At 48.8% G+C, this 21,445-nt stretch overlaps 7 protein-coding genes across 7 annotated transcripts; 5 read left to right on the plus strand and 2 right to left on the minus strand.

The window, feature by feature from the left end:
- Nucleotides 1-2,455: 2,455 nt before the first annotated feature.
- On the plus strand, nt 2,456-3,778 carry ecm33 (GPI-anchored protein Ecm33; the record flags this gene model as incomplete). Its single annotated transcript, XM_043284898.1, has 3 exons — nt 2,456-2,516; nt 2,579-3,419; nt 3,475-3,778. The coding sequence occupies 3 exons, from the start codon at nt 2,456-2,458 to the stop codon at nt 3,776-3,778; spliced, it is 1,206 nt and encodes a 401-aa protein (XP_043133643.1).
- A 6,041-nt stretch (nt 3,779-9,819) lies between these two features.
- Nucleotides 9,820-11,049, plus strand: ACHE_20580S (putative HLH DNA binding domain protein; the record flags this gene model as incomplete). The annotated part of the gene is made up of 2 exons (XM_043284899.1): nt 9,820-9,875; nt 9,933-11,049. The coding sequence occupies 2 exons, from the start codon at nt 9,820-9,822 to the stop codon at nt 11,047-11,049; spliced, it is 1,173 nt and encodes a 390-aa protein (XP_043133644.1).
- Nucleotides 11,050-13,090: 2,041 nt separating this feature from the next.
- Nucleotides 13,091-14,522, plus strand: ACHE_20581S (ANP1/MMN9/VAN1 family protein; the record flags this gene model as incomplete). The annotated part of the gene is made up of 5 exons (XM_043284900.1): nt 13,091-13,263; nt 13,323-13,954; nt 14,006-14,053; nt 14,108-14,323; nt 14,374-14,522. The coding sequence occupies 5 exons, from the start codon at nt 13,091-13,093 to the stop codon at nt 14,520-14,522; spliced, it is 1,218 nt and encodes a 405-aa protein (XP_043133645.1).
- A 701-nt stretch (nt 14,523-15,223) lies between these two features.
- Nucleotides 15,224-15,736, plus strand: ACHE_20582S (uncharacterized protein; the record flags this gene model as incomplete). Its single annotated transcript, XM_043284901.1, has 4 exons — nt 15,224-15,306; nt 15,368-15,423; nt 15,496-15,659; nt 15,707-15,736. The coding sequence occupies 4 exons, from the start codon at nt 15,224-15,226 to the stop codon at nt 15,734-15,736; spliced, it is 333 nt and encodes a 110-aa protein (XP_043133646.1).
- A 45-nt stretch (nt 15,737-15,781) lies between these two features.
- ACHE_20583A (uncharacterized protein) lies at nt 15,782-16,943 on the minus strand (the record flags this gene model as incomplete). The annotated part of the gene is made up of 4 exons (XM_043284902.1): nt 15,782-16,264; nt 16,324-16,507; nt 16,557-16,656; nt 16,718-16,943. The coding sequence occupies 4 exons, from the start codon at nt 16,941-16,943 to the stop codon at nt 15,782-15,784; spliced, it is 993 nt and encodes a 330-aa protein (XP_043133647.1).
- A 371-nt stretch (nt 16,944-17,314) lies between these two features.
- On the minus strand, nt 17,315-19,015 carry ACHE_20584A (acyl--CoA ligase; the record flags this gene model as incomplete). Its single annotated transcript, XM_043284903.1, has 4 exons — nt 17,315-17,410; nt 17,464-18,332; nt 18,387-18,423; nt 18,479-19,015. The coding sequence occupies 4 exons, from the start codon at nt 19,013-19,015 to the stop codon at nt 17,315-17,317; spliced, it is 1,539 nt and encodes a 512-aa protein (XP_043133648.1).
- Nucleotides 19,016-19,401: 386 nt separating this feature from the next.
- ACHE_20585S (putative G-patch DNA repair protein (Drt111)) lies at nt 19,402-21,234 on the plus strand (the record flags this gene model as incomplete). The annotated part of the gene is made up of 5 exons (XM_043284904.1): nt 19,402-19,579; nt 19,680-20,099; nt 20,152-20,936; nt 20,987-21,079; nt 21,136-21,234. The coding sequence occupies 5 exons, from the start codon at nt 19,402-19,404 to the stop codon at nt 21,232-21,234; spliced, it is 1,575 nt and encodes a 524-aa protein (XP_043133649.1).
- Nucleotides 21,235-21,445: the final 211 nt, after the last annotated feature.

The raw sequence follows: 21,445 nt of genomic DNA on the forward strand, positions 1-21,445 counted from the left end.
TTCATTTTGAATATCCTAAAAATACTCTGTTTGTATGGAGCACTGTCGCACAATCTGTACAGCACGGAAATATTGCAGTCCGTAATTTATGTATCATCAGGAATAAGCCGAGCAAGACGTACGTAGCCATTAATTGTTGTGTCGAAGAGGAATAATGAGATTGTTTCCATACTATTATCGGAGTGATGAGAATACTGTCAATCCCTCGCTTCTTAGCCACTCATTCTGTATCGAATGGCGCCGGGAGTGAACGTGCTTCTTGGCATTAATGTCAATACAGGATGATCATTATGGTGACTTTCCATACTCCTTATCAGAGAGCAGAGACTGCTAGTAGGATTACTTCTAGAAGAATGCGTTGTACTGTGTTGATAGAGGTCGTCATTTTGACCATGTTCTTGTACTCCGTACTCCGTAATCTGTATACCAATAATGCGACGTAGAACGGCCGGAGGATAGTCATGTGGAGTTCCGGACGGAGCGTAGTGGAGAGATCAGTGAAGAATCTTAGCGATCGAAAATCACAATTAATGGCTGGCGTTGTTCCCGAGCAAGTCCTTGAAACCATCGGAAAGACTGTCAAGTGCATCAGAAGCGAGTACAGCACACTGCGTCCTGAATGAGTAAACCGATGGCAATATACCTACTACGAATATCGCATGAGATGCACAATTGAATAATCCCGGTTAGGGCATATTGATGATGGATCAACCGCAAGCGAGAGTCTGGAAGCGTCGCTCAGGCACAGGCCATTAATCAACAATACGTTCAAATACGCCGAACCGCCAATTGATTTCGGCGCATTCCCTGGTTCCTTTTTCCTGGTCTTCGCTCGAGCCCGAACCAAGAATCACAGACCGCCGGAATCGATATCGCCACTCTTAATTTAGGAGCTCGTACGTATTCCAGTACTACCGGTATACCGAGTACAGACCAGACGCTGGCGAGTATTATGTCGAGTTCTGGTACGGAGAGGACTAGGACTCTGCTCCGTATGCGATCGCTGAATTCGACTGACGGGTTTTGGCATTTGACGGTTGAGACCTTACATACCTTACTTACTGTGTACGGAGTAGATGGCATTCATCCAGGAGGTTGGTTTTTTATTTTTGCCTTATCCGTTCTGGGACAATACCGTAAGGTGTTTTGTATTGATAGTCGTCGATCGTGGCGAATTCTGAATTGAGCTATTCACCGAGCTGTGTTGGCTGTCTTTCTCCAGGTATTTATAGAGCCAGAATCGAACAATGACAACAAGTGTGGTACAGACTACAGATATACTTGTATGGCATTGGTGCATAATAACGGAAGTATTGGTGTTACTATAGATATCTGATTTCTGTATGGTATGGTTCTGTCATTATGTATTACTAGCCACACTAGTCCGGACTAGTTCTACGGGTAACATACTCCTAAACAAGATTTGGATCATCTCGATCCTCAATACTGGACGAAACCATCAATATTGCAAATAATAGACTATGAATGTCATTCCATTGAATGTTTTCAAACTGTGATGGAAGTGGCGCATTCGGCATACAATTTTGCATTCTGTATTGGTATTACTGAAAACAGAAACTGTTATGGCCAGAATCGGGTCTAACAGCCAACGCAAACAAAAAATGACTGTGAGTGGCTTACGATAGCCGGGCGGGGCTGGTGTGCCAAATATTGGCCAATGAAAAGCGACAGCGACAGCATCGATTGGCGATGTGTTACACGCTGGGGCCAACTAGGGAGCGCAAAAATCGGTTTCATTTCCGGTCACGAATCAAGGATCGCAGCGCTTTCGGCTGTCAGGACTGTAATGCTCCTGCCAGGTACCGTATTGTCTAGCCATGATTCTGCTCAATTATTGGTTGTGCCCTGAATCAGACTACCGTAAATTACTGTGTCGTAATTACAATACCGATCCACTGCGTGGGCCACGCCTCCTTTCTTGTCCTCCCTGAATGAAAGCCCTTTTTGGCTCTGGTTGCGCTTTCTCTCCTTCACCATCAGTCCTTTTTTTTTCTTCTTTCCATCTCTTCTTCTTCACCTTCCCGCCCGTTCCTTCTTTTCTTGTCGAGTCTTTCTTCGCGCCCGTCCCCGGCAGCTTCCTTCGTTTGGCCCCTTCCCATTTAACCCTTCGCTCGTTCAAATTCCAACTGTTTGTCTCCCTCTCTCCCCTCCTCCCCCTCCCCAAAAGAACGCTGCTTTCTATTCTATCTCTCGGACAACAGCTTATTATCTCGTTATTATCCAGACTGCATCTCTCACTTTTTCACTATTCGACTATCGGTACGTCTTGCATCGGACTCGCACAGGCTGTGTTTCTCAACCCGGTTGTTGCTCGAGGTCAAAACGCTCGACCGTTGAAAAACTCAGTCCCTGGTCGCATTCGAAATTTACGAACCCTTCCTATACTGTGGACGAGAACTAACGAGGTTCCCTGCACAGAATAAGAGCTATCGCAATGGCCTTTCTGAAGTACGCTCTTCCCGTCCTGGCGGCGGGTCAACTTGCTTTCGGTTCCTGTGAGTGATCATTGAAACCGGCTTATTTAAAAGGAATGGGAAACTGACAAGATTTTCTACAGCCTGCGGTGAGGACGGCAAGACCATCAAGATCTCCAGCCAGGGTGACATCGACGGCTACAGCTCGTGCAAGACCCTCAAGGGTGATGTTGAAATCTCCGAGCAGGTCGCCGACACCCTGTCTATCAACAACATTGAGAAGATCACCGGTGGTCTCAGCTGCACCGGTGCTAGCAATCTTACCTCTCTGACTGCCCCTCAACTTGGCGAGATCGGCGACACCTTCAAGCTCGATGGCCTTACCGGTCTCTACACTCTCAACTTTGGTTCTCTGAGCAGCGTTGGCAGCATCAAGTTCACTGCTCTTCCCCAGCTGCAGAAGCTTGAGTTCGCGACCGGTGTTTCCGAGGCCGGCAACGTTGCCATCACCAACACTGGTCTGTCCAGCCTTGACGGTATCTCCCTCAACAAGGTTGGTGACTTTGACATCACTGAGAACACCAACCTCAAGTCTGTCAACGTCAACAACCTGACCGAGGCTACCGGTCTGATCAACTTCGCTGGTAACATGGACTCTCTCGAGATCGAGCTCCCCAACCTCGGCAGCGGTACCAACATGACCTTCCGTAACGTCAGCAGCGTTTCCGTGCCTTCTCTCCACAACTTGACCGGTCAGATGGGTTTCTGGGGCGACAGCTTCAAGACCTTCAGCGCCCCCAACCTCACCGAGACCGGTGACATCGCTTTCAACGGCAACGAGAAGCTCTCCAACATCAGCCTGCCTCAGCTCGAGACTGTCAACGGTGGTTTCCAGATCATTCGTAACGACAAGCTTGCCAACATCTCCTTCCCTAGCCTTGACACCGTTACTGGTGCTATTGACTTCAGCGGTGCTTTTGACAGGTACGTTTATGCTTTCATTGAATTACATTGTTGACACTACTAACATGACTACTAGTGTCGACATCCCCAAGCTGAGCAACGTCAAGGGTGGTTTCAACATGCAGAGCACTGGTGACTTCGACTGTGACGGTTTCGACAAGAAGCACAAGGACAAGGTTATCCGTGGTTCGTACACTTGCTCCGCCAAGAAGTCCAACCCCAAGAGCAAGAACGGCCAGTCTGGTACTTCCAGTGGCACCGCTTCTGCCGCTTCTGGCACTTCTACTTCGAGCGAGGGTGCTGCCCCTGCCAACATTGCCAACGTTCCCGCCATGGGCATGGCTGCCGTCTTTGGTGCTCTCCTCCAGCTCGCTATGTAAAAGCCCTTCCCCTGTTGATACCAGAGAGATGCGTTCTTTATTTCCGTTTTTTTCTCTATTTTATACCATTCTACTTTGCTCCAAAGAGTTGTGTAGAGTCGCTTAATTAGCAAGGGGTTCTCTTGTCATATCTTATTTTCTTCTGCTGTCCTTATAATAATTTCAGAGTCTTGAGGGAGATCCGCTCGTTTGGCGGGTTGTGTCCTCTGGAGATAAAGGTTTCATCGTTCTATCGGAAAGGAGTTTGTCTTTTTTTTTTTTTCACTTATTGTTGGTTTGCTCATGTTTCTAATCGCCATTAATTTGATACGACTATTTCTGAGATATTCCTCTGCCCTATAGCCAGCGAAAGTGGTTCATGAGTCAAGTATTTTAGTCTGGCCGCATGCTGCTTCCCGCGAGCCCCGGTGGCTGGCGGCGGGCATGTCCGAACGGCTGTTGTAGGCTCAGTTTGGTAGTTGATGTGCATCAAGCTTGCAGTTAGTTGGGTCGCCGACTTTCATAGCCGGAGTGTGCGGCGACACGTTTTGCGTTTGTCGGACGAGGGGAGGATGATGTCGAGAGCTGAAGGATTCGAGAGATCGATTGCCAGCTGTCAGCGTCCCCGCCGTTGTTTCGGATTCTACCGTCGATTATCGTCTGGTGAGCAGCGTTTAGCAATAGTGAGGTTCATGACCAAGAGAAAAGCGTTCTTCTAGCTACTACTGCTACAACGAGACCTACAAGGCAACCTCCATTTGTCCACGCCGTGTCTATTCGCATCAATTCATCAATCTCATTGTTGAACTACGATGGATCGATCTCTTGTCCCGCCGGACAAACTCCATGAGGGCGGGACGGGCCTGTACTTGTATGCGTGCGCGCACATACATATATGCAACTATTATACGCACACCATTAATGAGAGGACGGGAGAGCAGGAAAACAGAAAGTCACGTCATCTGTAAGAAGTAGAGCGGGTTTACTCTCCGCAACGAAAACGAGAAGGGTTCATGTGATACATCACATCAGCGGGAAGCATAACGAGAAGAGGGGAACTGAACCGTGGTCGATTCGCCCCGTACTTAGTACGGATACTTGTAGATGGACAATCAAGCCGAACCGTACTCTGTGGATCCATCTACGCATCTAGCATCTATCTCTTGGAATAAGCGGGTCGATCGACTATTATGGACATGGGTGCTCGATTAAAGTGTCGGAAGTAAAGGAAGTAGCTTCCATTGAATTTTTTTGTGCGTGTTCAGTGGTCGGGTAAAATTGCCTGACTAACTATGGAGTAGTAATCTGCTTCTACTCCGTTTACTATGGAGCCTTCGCTGTGGGTAAATCGTACGATATTATGAAGTATCATGTATCCTTGCCTTTCTTGCTTGATGTCGGTCTCATCTCTGTAGCGTGCCGTCCCGAGCATGTCATGTACAGTGTACGGAGTACGCACAGAACACAAGTGGTGAGTTAGGGCGTACCTATAGTTTGGTGGTTGAAGTTTGCTATACAATGTGTTGTACAGGTGAACGAGGGGATGATTGGGTGTAGTCCGTGGCACAAGAGAGGTATTCCGTACTAGGATCATAGCGTAGGAACTTTGGTTCTGGTTTCCTAGCTAGCTGTCTATCTAGACTTCTGCCTTACGGTTTCTATGGAACACCCAGATCAAGATCTACCGGAAGCAACATCCAACATCCAACAATGGCCCTTCAGTACTTCAGCACAGCCAGGATATACGGAATACCCCTGTATAAATGTAGATGATATGATATAACATGATATAATTGAATATTATGATCTATGCCCTGCAAGGCGCGCGGGCGGAGCGCTACATACATATCCGTCCCTACTATCCGTCCTTGCACAGATACCAATCGCTACTACGTAGGTGTACATGTATACTCTATCCCATATGTATGCATGCGCACCTTGCATCCGCGTCTATGTTCCCCATAGACCCAGTCCAGTCCCATCTAGCTCCAGCCAGCCCGATCCGTCCCGGGTTCCAGGATAGGTCCTGGAGTCTTTTTCCTTGAGCTTTCCAGGGATGTGCTTGTATGTACATGTATATGTATATGTATGCGTCTGGAAAGAGAAATCCGTACTCTGGTAATATGTGGTATCTGTATGCTCTCGATATGATCTAATAGGACTGTTCGGGCCGGACGCGGAATGACTCGTGGATACGCAGGTCGACCTTACTGGTTGATTGGTACTGCTTGTCCAAGTACGTCTTGCTTTGCTAGCAATACAAGGGCGGAATACCTCAATTAGAGTGAGGCTGGCCGATGAAGGGTGATCTGAGCGGTGATGGCGGTTGTACTGACTCGTAGAGGATCATTCACTGTACACAGGAGTATCTGTGTGCTCTCTACTTGACTCCGTACCTACGTGACAACTATGGAGTAGTACAGGAGTACCCCGGCTATACTATCGAGCTGCTAATTGGTCCGGAATCCTTACGATCATTTGTTATTGACAGGTGGACCTGTTAGTATATTTTCTTTTTCGGATATCTACAGTACCTTGTGCGCTGTAGGGATGTTCTACTTCAATAGAGTACGCGACAGAAGCAAGGTCAATCTACTTTTACTTCATAGCACTGTGATCAGGAAAGGATGAAGTAAGTACTTTTGAGACTTCTATGTGTATGCCGGATATGCAATCCTACTCCGTCGACTGTACGCCATGCATACATGTGCGATGATAGCCAGTGCATCCGCTCTTCGTGGGGGTTGTACGTGCAAGTACGGGTACCTGCCCTTGCCGGAAGGAAAATAGGTTATTGATAGTGATGCAATACAGGGGCCGAATCTAGATTCTGTTGGCATTCTGGTTTTGGGTTTTGAATCCAGTTATTTCTGTCTGAATTCTATCCCATGACCACGTCAGTGGTATTTTATAATTCCACGGTCACTGTAATCCATATCCATGGACAGTTAGAATAGGTACTTCTGACATGAACAAGGATATCAGCTTCTGACCAGTCAATTGGGTAGGGGGCATATATTGCTATTCTGCGAACTCGTGTTTTCAAATCTAATCCGGTGATCTCTTGATCCATAGAGTAAGCCACCTGTATATCCTCCGCGTACGCCGTAGCATCAGGGTCAACAACGTACCATAATAAGGTTCAAACCATTCCTACGGAACTATATACCGAGGGCGATGACGATCTGGGACATACATGGAGAAAACAAAAAACGAGTCTCGACCGCCGGAGAATACCTAACCAACGCCAATGCAGCTAGCCATGCAGCGGAAACTCCATCCGCCTGTACAAAGAGCAGAAGTAAGGTTGAGAGATTGCGCAATGTATGGGATGGCTCGTGCTCGGCTACGTGCAAGGATGTTGTTTATTGATTAGCGTATACAAGTGATTTATTTAGAACTCTGGCTGGGTGATTTTCAGAGTTGTGGCTGGTGTACTCTGTGCTATCGGAGGTTTAACTGAGATAGTAACGCTACAGTTGGCAGTGACCTACCCGATGTGGTTTAGTCGATAGTACACCGCCGATATGACAGCTCTGATTATGCCCTGAAACGCCGGGGCTCCACTGACGACCGACCTCCAACCTCTCCATTCTCCATCCACTGCCCGTCATTTTCATTTTCCCCGTCCGTCCACAATAATCACTGGCAGCTTTACTCATCCAATCTCTTGGCGATGGCTCTTGCCCGTTCAGGCAGAACAATGGACAGTTCGTTTCATTGTCTGATTATCTTAATTACCGTTTTGCTATCAACGTCCACCAAAGGGATTCCAAAGCCTCCCAACCTAAACACTCGTATTTGGCTGAGATTTGAATTGCCGTGAATTGAACTAGCGATAGTTTATTCATATCAAGACACCAATCAACAGCATTTCCAACCTCAACTCTTATCCGGAACCGTGCCCGGAAATAACTATAATCTGGCACTGACAGCCCGTCAGACCCTGGCCATTGGATTCGTTCCGATCCTTCGGTCTCCTCGGGTCGTCTATCGTGGGAATATCCTATTTTTCTGCCTTACACAAGACAAATATTCGTATGGCCTAGGCCAATATTTTTGTGATTCCGCACAGATCTCGTCTCATGTACAAGTACTTCTTGAGGCTGCTGCTGAATTTATTCGAGTCGTCGTTCGTATGGCACAATCCTTGCTTCCTGCTATTTGCCCGGAATCTTTTTCCAACCAACCCAGAAAAGGAGCCTCCACCCCCTCCTCCTTGGTGAATGGAGAACGGATGGATGGAGATCCCGGCTCCCTCCTGTCGGTGCGTCGGATTGTTTCGATGTACGATGTACGATGTACGGAGGAGCATTGCTATGCCAGAAGACCTTCTATGATCCCTGTCGTTGCATTTTCCGTACTTTTGTCACTTTATGTTCCCCCGGAGATGGAGATGCCCTCTTTCCCCTCAGCGGAGATCTTTCATCATTGCTGCAGCTAGCTGCCAGATGTTCACTTATGGCGACCTGCGCACAGTCGACGCGAAAGTGGTGGTGAATGAGTGCGATGCGCTGTCTGAGGAACTCCCGCGAGCTACGCTGTTTGAGCTGAATGAACTTTCTTATGGAGCCTCATGGGCATTTGCCACGATCGATAAGTTCTGCGGGTGTCCATTCGCCCGACGAAACAGGCTGTTATCGTCATCACTGGGAAGGGCTTGAGCGCTCGTTCTCTCCACTTTTCGGATTCTTCTGATCTCTCACTTTTCGTCTTTCCCCAGAGAGGAACGGACAATAAAAGAGAAAAAAAAGAACGATAGAACCCTGGCGTCTCATCGTCCGTTTGTACCATGGTTAAGCGCCGGATAGACTGTCCCGTAACAATTCAACATGTACGTCCATAAGCTAGTGCACTTCGCAGACCGCCAAACGTTCAGAACGTTTTTACTGCAAAAGGACGTCCGCCAATGCACCATGTATCCATAGAAGCAACAAAGCCATTGGCTCAGATGAACTATTGATGAGTGAGATGCAAGGGGATGCAGGATAATCGATACTCAGGAGATACAGAATGCATGCATACATACGTTCACCACAATACTCTATGTCCATGCTCTTTTCCTATTTTACTATTCCGGTGACAAATCAAGGGTCTCCGATCCTTCAGCACCGCAGCTTGGGATATGGAAATAATAGACACACGTTGATTCGCGGATCGGGGAGCGGACGAGCAATTTCGTTTCAGTCTGTGCGATGCTTTGTGACAGAGAAACTCGTTTCTATCAATCCTCACGGATGCACCGAACACTAGGGCCTCTGCACCCTCCTCCACATACCCCCCCGGTGCGGTTGAACTTTGCCGGAATGGCCCTTTTGCTTCCCCGCCACGATGGGGTTGGGGATCATGCTGCAGAATTGGTTCGAAAAAAACAATAACCATGATACTACGCATCAATATTGATCGATCTGTATGTCACAACCACATCCACATAACTCTTTTTCGCTAAAATTGGTTTCCCGGTTGGATCCCGTCGCAGATCCGCATGGATTATGATACATCCTGGCTTCAATCCGTGCAGAGATCCCAAGATGTTGCTGCTGCTAATGACGCCGATGCTGCTGCAGTTCATCGGATCATGGGGGCATTTCGAACGCCACCACTCCCGATGAAGAAAGTACCTTTGGCCCGTCTTCTCCTGTTCAGTATCTGCAGCTCAAGATATAAAACATGCATCCGCACCGGGTACCTGGGTTTCTTCATCAAGCATTTCATCTCTGAGTTTCTAAACTCGTGGATTCTGCATTCTATCCAGTACTTTGTTCTCTAACTCTCTTTCGCTTTCTCTCGTTTTCTACTTGAGCCCTTGCTGTCGTTTACTTAAAGGCCTCTTGCCCCCTCTGCCAACTCGAAACGATCAGTGTGGTCATTGTGCAGACTGCCATCCCTTCTGTTTGATCTTGTCTTGGAATATATACTTCCCCTATATATATATATACGTTAAACGGCAAAGGACACAGCGACATACATACTCCTTGCCCGGTATACACGCGGTTGACAGTTACTATCCTCACATATCACATATACACACCCTTCTCTCGTTACTAGCATCCCATATCACAATGTTCGAAGACATGGGACCGATGACAGGTGACTGCTCGCGCCATTGCTCTCTTCCGTGAGTATCTTCCCTGGTCAACACCAAGAAAATCCCACGTTCTAACTATGACTTCAGTAGCGTTCGTTCTTTGTCTTCTTCCAATGGTGCTGGTGCAGTGGACATGAGCGAAGACCGCCGACTACCTCCTCTACCACGCGTCGAACCTCTCCCCCGGGGCCCATTCAACCCATTCAATGCCAGAACCCTTGCTCCCAGTCCGCCGACCTCTCACGATGCCTTCCCGGTCAAGTCATCTTGGCCAACATCGGAGACCATGGTGGCCCCTCCCTCGCCCGCAAACTCCCAGGACAGCACTTGGCAAGACTCGTTTGCCTCCCAGAAGACCATGGAGTGGCCCAGTGATCTCTCCCAGAATGAAATAGTGACCCTTATCGCTCCCCGAAACATCAATCGCAAGCCTCCCTTGCAGCAGCTCTGCGGACGCAAGCGCAAGGGGAGCATGATCTCCGCCGATCCCGATGACCAGCGCGAGAAGCACCGGATTGCCGAAGGCAACCGTCGCAAGAACCTGAGCCAGCTGCACCGCGAATTGGACAGCCGTATCCATGACTTCTTCCTCGAGCGGGCCGGATGGAACCCCGGCAAGAGCCTCCCGCAGTCCAAGGAACACATTGTGCAGGGTGCCATCTACCTCATCGATTTTATGCTTCTCATCATCGTTCACCTCATCCGCCAGGAAAATGAAATGCCCCAGCACCTTTCGGAGAAGCTCCAACCACAGGTCCGCTGCATGCAGCTCCAGCAACTGGTCTCCAGCCTCCAGCAGCAGAACCAGAGCGTGCAAGCACAGCTCAAGACCGTCAAGCACGAGAAGCAGCTGCTCGAGGAGCGCAACCAGGCTCTCGAGTACCAACTCAAGGCTTACGAGAATGTCTTCCGTGTCCCCAAGAGCGAGACCAACAGTCCCCAGATGCTCGCTTCCCACCCTGACTCCACCGCCAACATCAACAAGCCTAAGAACCTCCTCCCGGGCTTGCGCGTTTTTTGCGATGAGATTGCCGCCGGCAGCCCCGAGGCTTCGCGATTTGACGGCATTCCCATCAGTGGGCCGCCGTCTTTTGGAGGCCACTCCTTTATGAGCAGCACCCCGCCTACAACAGGGCCTTCGTCCCCGGTGCATTCTTACTCAGTTCCCACCTCTCACCGGGAGTCTATGATGCCTTCGCCGTAGGCATTTTTCCGTTTTGATCTAATTTGCTCTCCCCCCCCTTTTTTTTTTTTTTTTTTTTTTGCATATACGGGGCATATTTCGGCCGGTGTTCATGTCGGGAGTTTCTTTTTTTTTTTTCCTTTTCATCTGGGTTTAGCATTTGCATTGCATCTGTCATTTATTCAGTACAGTTCTGTGGGTTCCTGCATCACATGGCAGGGCGCAGGTTGTAGGTTTGGCTTCGTCAGCTTCGCCATAGCTGGGAGGAGTTCATTGGCGAGTTCGAATTTGGAGAAAGGGGGAAAAGTTAAACTGGGTTTCTCATTTCCACTACATATGTGCATATTGGGCTCTTTTTTTGTGTATACTGATTGGCTTTTTGGCTTTGGATTGGGGTTGGGATCTTGGGGTCAATGGTGTGTTGGTATTTGGTGCATATAACTGGTTGTCTTATATACGCTTGGACATGTTGGGTGTTTATCTGTCATTTAGCAGTTACATATAATTTCTTTTGTATTTCATTTCGGTACTCATTCTATTTAGTCTCCCGTTCTAATCGGTAGTCACCTTTCTCATCGTGCAATCCGAGTAATCAATTACTTGATTGAACACAGGTTCAGCCATCGCGCCCAATGACAGGCTGGCGTATAGTCCATTGGGCTACGGAACAGATTGTTAGTCTGCTCCTGCTTGGCATAGTGATCCATAACGCAGCCCCTGTGCAATATAGGATTAATGCATCTTGTTCATCATCATTCACGCAACCCATCTTCAGACTTTCCCAGCTCGACTTCAAATAACCGTCCGAGAGGTCAGAAAGTCTCTCCTGTGGCTTGGATCAACTGCGCAGGTGATATCCACATGTAGTGGTAGTCTTTAGATTTATCCTGTATGGGATATGCAGTATATCCAGGCAGCGGACCTATGTCTGATGTTGAAAGTTGAATTAAGCCGTAGGATACCGCGCTTGATTTCCGCTTCAGGTTTCATGACTAGTGAACGGTCGGGGGTATATGGGGATACCCGGACGTCTGTCTTTATTGCAGTCTAGCATTGAATGCCTCCAAAGACGTGCAATTGATCTCGCATGGTTGCTAACGATATGCTCCCAGGTATTCTGTTATACTTCTGAACTTATTTGCGCGGCCACCTCTGTAAATGGTGTAACAGGATTGGCTTCTGACGACAGGCGTTTCTGGGAGAAGACAACCCCGTATTTTCGTCTTGGTTTAGATAATTCAAAGGATGATATCTTCTATCGATTTCTGTAGAGATGGTCTGGTACATTAGTGATGCCAAGACTTGGAAATCATGTGACATTTACTGCAAGACGGACGGGCATTACAGCAGTGAAAGAGAAAAGTCGAATTGCGCAGAAATGTGCTCATATAGATATGAACTGGATGATTGTAGTTGATATAGTAGCATGCTCATAGTAGAAGTGCTATAGAGTGTGTGCTATAAAAAGGGGCGGGTGAGACCGATTGTCACAGCAAAGAAATTCTTGGGCAGATCAGCGTCTTCGCCTTCCTCCCCCGGTCTGGCTGGCCTTCTCGACTCGTTCTCCAACCTTCTTCTCTTCGCTTCTCTTCGTGTTCTCTCCTCTTCGTCCTCGTGTCCTTTTTCGCTAATATCTTATATTATTTTCTTTTAACTCCTCTTTCAGTCCGTCGTTCACTCGTTTACGTTCCGCCTGAGAGCCGTTCTCCGTCGGGTGATCCCTGGCTCTCATCGCCCACTTCCCTCCTTAATCGCCATCAACCGATTTCTCGCCTCATCCGCCATCTCAACCTGACCATACCGCTTCTGATTCGACGCGATCGTCTTGAGATTTTGCGATAAACGACTCCCCGCAATACGTATTGTGCATTCCGGCCAGCGTTTCCCCGCTGACTTCCGATTCCGTTTGTGGCCGGATCAAGGGTGTGTCTATTTGTGGCATCGAAACATCGACTTTGTTAATCGACAGATAGCATCGGGTACCGTGGATTGAGGACTAGAAACGCCCCAAATTGATTGACCGATAGATAAGGTGTCGAATTCGGTCTAGGAAAAGGACAATATGCTTCTCCCTAAAGGTGGTGTAACATGGAAGTCGGCCAAGGCCAGGTTGCCTCCATGGAGAGCGATTCTGGTGCTGGTAACAAGGACTCGCTTTTTGGTGTCGGTGGCTATTGCGGGCTTGCTGATTCTGTTATGGAGTGGGATCAGTAAGTCTGCATCTGAGATGCAGAGGTAGGCGCTATCCGTTTCCATTCCTCGATTATCGAATATACTGATTGATTCCGTTGTAGCTTCTACTGCTACGGCTCCTCCAAGTCGCCCATGGAAATGTCCATCAACGAGATGGTCGAGTGGAACGGCCATGCCCAGACACCTGTCATCTTCAACCATCACGAACCATATGAGGTGAACTCCACCTCGATTTCGTCTATGGACCTCAACCCCATCAGATCTACTTCCAAGGCTGCCGCCAATGGCGAGCGCGTGCTCATCCTTACCCCGCTGCGAGACGCCGCTCCATACATCCAGAAGTACTTCGATCTTCTCTACAAGCTGACCTACCCGCACGAACTGATCGATTTGGCCTTCCTCGTCGGTGACTGTAAAGACGACACTCTCGCTGTTCTTTCATCCGAGTTGAACCGTATCCAGAGCCAGACGGAAGAGAAAATTGCTTTCCGGAGTGCGACCATCGTGCAAAAGGACTTCGGTGCGGATGTCGAGATGAGCGTCGAAGAACGCCACTCGTTTGCTGCGCAAGGACCACGTCGCAAGTCCATCGGACGGGCGCGCAACTATCTGCTCTACTCGGCTCTTAAAGCTGATCACTCGTGGGTTTACTGGAGAGATGTCGACATCGTGGATAGCCCCGACAAGATTATTGAGGACTTTACCGCTCACGACAAAGACGTTCTCGTTCCTAGTATGTTCTTTGCTTGCATGAATCGACTTGGTATATGCTAATCATTTGCAGACATTTGGTTCCACCGTTACCGGGATGGTCATGATATTGAGGGTCGTTGTATGTGGATCGCAGTTCTGTCCATTTGAGAATGTTATCTAACTCTTCTTGCAGTTGACTACAACTCCTGGATCGAGTCCGACAAGGGCCGCAGGCTGCGGGCGACTCTGGACCCTAACACGGTTCTAGCAGAAGGCTACAGAGAATACGACACCGGCCGGACCTACCTCGCCACCATGGGTGACTGGAGAAATAACAAAGATGAAGAGATTGAGCTCGATGGCATTGGCGGTGTGAACATTATCGTCAAGGCTGATGTCCACCGTACTGGTATGTTTTATCTGATCCGTCCGGTTTAGTGAGGTTTCTAATTAGTTCAGGTATCAATTTCCCCGCCTATGCTTTCGAAAACCAAGCCGAAACGGAAGGGTTCGCTCGCATGGCCAAGCGCGCTGGGTACCAGGTTATTGGCCTTCCCAACTACGTGGTTTGGCATATCGACACCGATGAGAAGCCTGGTAACATTTAAACTCAACATCCGTGACTTGGTTGTCGATTGACCAAGTATTTACTTTTCCACCATGTCTGAATACCCCATCTTTGATAGGCACGGTGACTTCAGTTCTTATGTTGTTGTTGATTCCTCTTTTTTCCCTTCTTTTCTCTTTTTGGAAGGATGTTTGAGACAAACCTAATGATTGAGATAATTAAGTCTTCTTCGTGTTGCATTCTCGGGATGTATCTGCTTTGTTTCCTGGCGCTACGGGGGAAAACGATGTCGTTTAGCGGTTTTTGAGAGAATTATAATGGTTGAAGTGTTGAGCTGACCTTTTCTCTCGTTATATATTTAAGCCCGCGGAGTCTATCTTGATGGGCAGCTTTTATTTTTTATTGTGATATAACATAGAGTGGTGGTTCTGTTCTGTCCTATTGACTTGCTATCATGCCATCGGCTGAATATTGCCCATAGTCTGGGCCGTGGAACAAACAACCAGAATGTCCAGAGCACAAACATTAGAGAAAGAGGACAATAGTCTCTGTTTTTGCCCTGTACATATAATTGATACAATTACTTTTTGATGATGTGTACCCTACGGTGTAGCTTAAACTGTGCCACTTTGTTCCCCACTATCAACCCTCCCCCACTTCCCCACGGCTTCACCCCTTTCACAGTAATCACAACCTGATCAATTTCAACCACACACACTACCACTTCCATATCCTAGCGACATGTCTACCCCTACGAAGAAGGAATTCCTCTGCATCTGCCCCGACAAGCCGGGTGTTGTCGACAAGCGCTTGGAGGTCCGGGGGTATGTTTACATCACCAGCAGCCCATGTATCGAACCTGGACATGACAACTAACAAAATCAGAAACCACCTCGAAGGCGCTACAAAGCTCGTCAGTGAGGGTTCTCTCGTTCTTGGAGGTACGTCTCTCCTACCCTTTTGCCATATCCTCTTTATCTGTCTCTGAGAGAAGCATGCTAATGAAAAAAAAGGCGCAATGTTCAACTCGCACCCCAAAGAAGGCGAGACTCCTTCGTTCAAGGGGAGTGCTATGATGCTGCTCGCTGAGAATGAGGAGGAAGCGAGAAAATTGTTGGAGAATGATGTCTACACGCGGAATGGCGTGTGGGATATTGAGAATGTGCAGATTATCCCGGTACGTCTCTCTCTGGCAAATGTGAAACAATGGCTAATGTTATTTAGTTCAAATCGGCCGTGAGACTGGCGCTGTGATTTAGTACGTCGCCACAAAACAGACAGAACTAGAAATGAGACCAGCTAGTCAATAACAATAACATTCTTCCCACTTGTCGTACCATTCAAATACGCCTGTCTCATCTCCTCTGCTTCCTCCATCTTCCACTCTTTAACATCCACATGCAACCCATTCTCATGTACCAAGCTCACCAGTTCCTCCGCCTGCTGCGTATCCGCAACCAACGACCCAACCAACTTGATATCCTTGTATATCGTAGTGAGATACGACATTGTAATCCCTTTCTCAGGCTGTCCTAGCAGCACCATCGTCCCGTGTTTGCGGGTAAGTGCTGCGGCAGCTTCAAAGGCGGCCGAGTGGTCTGTTGCTAGGACTGTGGCGTCGAGGCCTTCGTAGCCGTATTCATTGCTGGTTATGGTGTTTATTTTGGAGAGTGAGGTTTCGACTGGATCGCTGGAGAGGATTAGAGCGTCGGGTTTGTGAGCGTAGGATGCTACGCAGTTGAGGGCTGGTTGTTTAATGTCAATTGCTGCGACTTTGTAGCCCTACGGTCATACACTTAGCAACTTGTCCATTCCGGAAGCATAGGGTGTGGATGGGTTACCATGCACTTAGCAACCTGCGTCCCGATATGTCCTAATCCACCGATTCCCACGATACCAATTGAGCCGCCCTTGGGTACCTTGGCACGTACAATACCCCCGTAGATACTGATACCCGCGCACATCAGCGGAGCAGCGGTTTTGAAGTCCATGTCGTCGGGGAGTTTGATCATGAAACGGGCGTCGCTAGCATCATTAACTGGGCTATCCAATGATGAATGAAGATAAGACCTACGCAACCATATACTTCGCCCAAGCGCCATTAGTCGTTATACCTTTCATTAACGGTGCGTCGCAATATATGGGCAGACCTGCTTTGCAGTCTGGGCATTTGCCTACCACCCGTCTATCAGCCACACAACCCCAGACCCCAAGGGTGAAAAAAAGGAAGCATACCGCAAACACTATCAAAATTAATACACCCCACACGATCCCCCTTCTCAAACCTCCTCACATCAGCTCCAACATCCACAACAACCCCTGCCGGCTCATGGGACCCGATAAACGGGAGTTTCGTGCCGAACTCGCCGTTCAGCGCCAAAAGGTCTGTGTGGCAGAAGCCGGCTGCTTTGATGCGGATGAGTACTTGATGGGGTTTTGGAGATGGGATTTGGGATGTCATTGTGGACCTTGTACGGCTCGTTGTAGGTGTGGATTTGGATTGCTTTCATTGTTGACATTTTGCTGCTGAGGGGGTTATGTGTGCATGTATGGAGGGTGTTAAGTGACTTGGGTGGAGAGGGGAGAGCTATATCTAGGTAACGTTACTGGATCTATTGAATTATAAATCTGGCAAGTGGAGATAATGGAGATCTAAATTCTCCGAATTGGGGATGGTTTGGGGAGTGCCTAGAAATACCACACGAGCGGTCTAAAATAACGTAATTGATATGGAAACTGGAAGAGCACTACATTCTCTTACTCTGTATACTAACTGAATAAACGTGGAAACTAATATAAAAGCAAAGGAGTATAGGACGCAAGGCGAAGCGTTTATAGCTTCGCCTTTGGCTTGAGCATTGCTTCGGCCACCTTACGTCGCTGGATCTTTCCAGTGGCCGTCTTGGGGATTTGTGACACGATCCAGATCTGTTCATGTCAATATAGGCCCGATTCACATATCCTGGGAGTGTGGTACGTACCTGTCTTGGCACCTTGAACTTGGCCAGCTTATCGCCCACCCACGACTTCAAGTCTTGGTCGGTCACGCCCTCGCTCTTCAGAACCACTGCCGCACCGATATCCTCACCGTAGTGACCCTCATCGGGAATGGCGAAGCTGACAGCCTCTGCCACCTTGGGGTGATGGAGAAGCGTGTTGTCAATCTCGATAGGACTGATCTTCTCTCCACCCTTGTTGATGAGTTCCTTGATACGGCCGGTAATGATCACGTATCCAGCTGAGTCCTTGATACCCTGATCACCAGTGCGGAAGAATCCGTCCTTGGTGAAGGATGATTCGTTGGCTGATGGATTATTCAGGTAACCCTTGGTCACGTTCTCACCGCAGACGCAAATCTCTCCTGGAGTACCCTGAGGAACCTCCTTGCCGGCACCATCCAGGATCCGGACCTCGACACCCATTCCAATTCCAACACTACCGGGTTGTCGCCTTCCAGGTGGGAGCGGGTTGCTGGTCATCTGATGGGCGGCCTCAGTCATCGCGTATGCTTCGAGAACAGGAGCGTTGAATGTCTTCTCCAGGTCTTGGAGAGTCTTAGGCGACAGGGGCGAGGAGCACGAGCGAATAAAGCGGATGTTCGGGATAGGGTTGGGCAATGGGGTTTTGAGTAGGATTTGATGGATTGTCGGCACTGCGGTGTACCAGTTGGCCTGGTAGTTGACAAAGTCTGCCCAGAACTCCGAAGCAGAGAATTTCTGAGGCACAATGACAGATCCTCCGGCGTAGAGGGGAGCCAGGAACGCAGCCAGAAGCCCATGGACATGAAAAAGAGGCATCACTAAGTATGTGCGATCTTCGGGTGTCAATTCGTACGTAGCCTTGATGTTCTCTGCACAGCGTCAGCCATCAATAAGCCACTGCAGTCCTTGAAGCGATCACTCACTCATTGTCGTCGTCAAATTCTTGTGTGTCAAAGGAACCTATTACCACTATATCAGCACCATATCAACACGCACACTTCTAGCAAAAACATACAGCCTTGGGCCTGCCAGTTGTTCCACTCGTATGCAACACCAGAGCAATATCATCGGGCTGCGCATCTTCCACCTGATGACCTAGAGTTCCAGCCAGCTTGCCTTCTTCCTTCACATCCAAAACCACCTCTGTTCCATCCCAGTAGCATTCCGCAATCGCAGCCTGATACTTGCGACCCGCTTGCACGGCCGGGCCATATTGCTCATATGCGCCTCGCGGAATCAGCACCAGGGTCGATTTAAGATCGTCAATGTAGAATTCGAATTCCTCCTGTTTGTAAGCCGGGTTGAGAGGCGCGGCAATGGCCCGTTGCCATGAGGCCGCCAGGAACGAGACGATGAACTCATACGAGTTCACTAGAGCTATAGACACCGCAGCTCCATGAGAAACTCCCAGCTTCGCTAGTTTAGCTTGAAAACTGGCGACGTGCGAGTGAAGCTGCTGGTAAGAGATGGACAAGGGGTTGGGCTTGTTCGGAACGAGGACCGCGAGGCGACTGTTCTCGGACGAGAACGAACGGGCAAGGGTAGTAGCCATGGCTGGGGTACGGAGTACAAGAGGTTTGTTATCCGTAGTATGTACAACTGAGGAATAACAGGGTATGTACAACAGGGAAAATAAGTTATAAAAGAAGGAAATGGCTCAATCGAAACCGCATCAAATATGATGCCTAGAACCATCTCCTCTTCCCCGTACCCCGGATCCTTTTCCGTCCAAGCGCCCTAACTAAGTAATGATGCAATTAGCGGCACGGCTAAGAATAGTTAACTTAGCCGTCAATAACATTGCTATTAGTTAGTAATCTGATTTCCAAACTGATCAAACACACCAAACAAAACAAATAGATCGACGAAGCAGCATCGAATCGAAGACTCCGTTAACCATCTCAATAACTGTCCCTCTTTTGATCCACGATTGCCACCATGGCCTCCGATCAGACACCATCTAGGCCGGGCTTATCACTCTATGCGAATTTACTTGACCCGTCCGCCGAATCCTCGGCCCCGGGGACAATCTCGCGCGCGCCCGTCGTCTTCAAGCAGAGCTCCGAAGACAATGCGCAGTCAGATGAAGCTGCTAAGAAGCAGCAGTTGAACCCTGGTAGCTTTCCGACCCTGTTCTCGATTATTTTCCCTGCGTCATAACATCAACGTCGTTGAACATGCTGATTGCTCACTTGTCCTCCGCTTTGCTCTTTCAGCCGCTCTCCGATTCCAACCCACCAAGAGACCCCAGTTAGCAGCGCAGAAACCGAAACCAAAACCGACATTACCCAAAGCCGTTCCTGCGGCCGCTGCTCTATCAGCGCCTGCTCCGCCCGTCATGACCACTTTGGCGGACTGGGCCGCCGACGATGACGATGTCAATGGCTTCTACGCGGGAGAAAAGAGACAACGAGGGGGTCGCAAAAAGCGCAAGAAGAACCGCGAAGCGCAGGAGCTTGTACAGAACTGGGACGATATATATGACCCGTCAAGGCCGAATAATTACGAGGAATATAAGCATAGTGACGAGCAGATTGCTGAGGTTCGGGAATGGAAAGACCGTCTCTATGCGCATCGCATGGCGCGCTCGCCCAGCAGGGACTCGTTTAGCGACGATGAGCGCCGGCCAATGAACAGTATGTATCACGCTAAATGGATGAAGTACAGATTTGCTAAATTCAATTCTAGGACAATTCGCTCCCCCAAGGAGCTTCGCGCCGCCTCCAAACCTCAACGATATTCCACCAGAGCCGCCAGCCTCTCTTCCTGATGATCCTTCGGATGAATATTCTTTTGCTCAACGCGCACAGATCACAGCAGGCACAGAGGATGCGCAACCTCTTCCGCCGCCTGCCCCAGTTCCAGACGACCCCACCGGAGATGATGCCTATGCCAGGCGCCTTCAGATGTCTGCTAGAATGCATGCTCCAATTGAAACCGCGCCACCACCTTCTCCTGTTCGAGCTATGGATACAATACAGCCATCTTCGGCAACTATTTCTCGTGCGCCAGTCCGTTATACCCTCCCTCCGCCTCCAGAAGATATCCCTGCGTCGGAAGCCGAACTTGAAGAAGTCTTTGCCAAGGAGAAGCCTACCGAAGATGAAGGTGATGACGATGGTGAGCGCTCGCTGCGCCCGGGGCAAAAAGGATTTGCTGAGCGGTTGCTGGCTAAGTATGGCTGGACAAAGGGCTCTGGTCTTGGTGCAACCGGGTCTGGTATTGTCAACCCGCTACAAGTTAAGGTCGAGAAGCAAAAGAAGCGACCTGACTCCGAAGGCGGTGGCTTTGCTACTCCAGCTGGTCGAGGAAAGATCATCGGTGGCAAGAAGAGGGCACCAGAAGACGAGGGTAAGTTTGGTCGGATGAGTGAAGTGATCGTGTTGAAGGGCATGCTCAATGGCTTGGACTTGGATGCGGAGTTGGAAGGCGGGAACTTGATGCAGGAGATTGGAGAAGAATGCTCGGAGAAGGTTAGTCTATCGAATTCGCTCAGTTGTTCGCTTTTCTGACTTGTGAGCAGTATGGCAATGTTGAGCGGGTCTTTATCTCTCGCGATTCACATCCTCCAGTGCCTGTTTTCGTGAAGTTCACCAATCAATTATCAGCTCTACGGGTGAGTTTTATAATATCTACGGTCATCAAGACAGAATTATTCTGACCATACTCCAGGCTGTGAATGCACTCGAAGGACGGATATTCAACGGAAACCCAATCACGGCTCGATTCTTCGATAATGCCAAGTTTGAGCAGGGGATATACGATGATTAATTAGGATTGAAGGAGACTCATACCTAAACTAGAACATACACTTACTCTCGGTCTGGATAAAAATACATTTTTCAAAATGCGCCAAAACCGGAACTCCTCTTAGAAGACTCCTACCAACACAAATCAGCTAGTCAAGGTCAAAGTCAGCAAAACCAAACAAATTCAGATAATAACACAAGAAAAGGGTTTATCAAAAAGAATAAAGAGAGAC

Source organism: Aspergillus chevalieri, chromosome 2, assembly GCF_016861735.1.
Source record: "Aspergillus chevalieri M1 DNA, chromosome 2, nearly complete sequence".
Taxonomy (NCBI): domain Eukaryota; kingdom Fungi; phylum Ascomycota; class Eurotiomycetes; order Eurotiales; family Aspergillaceae; genus Aspergillus; species Aspergillus chevalieri.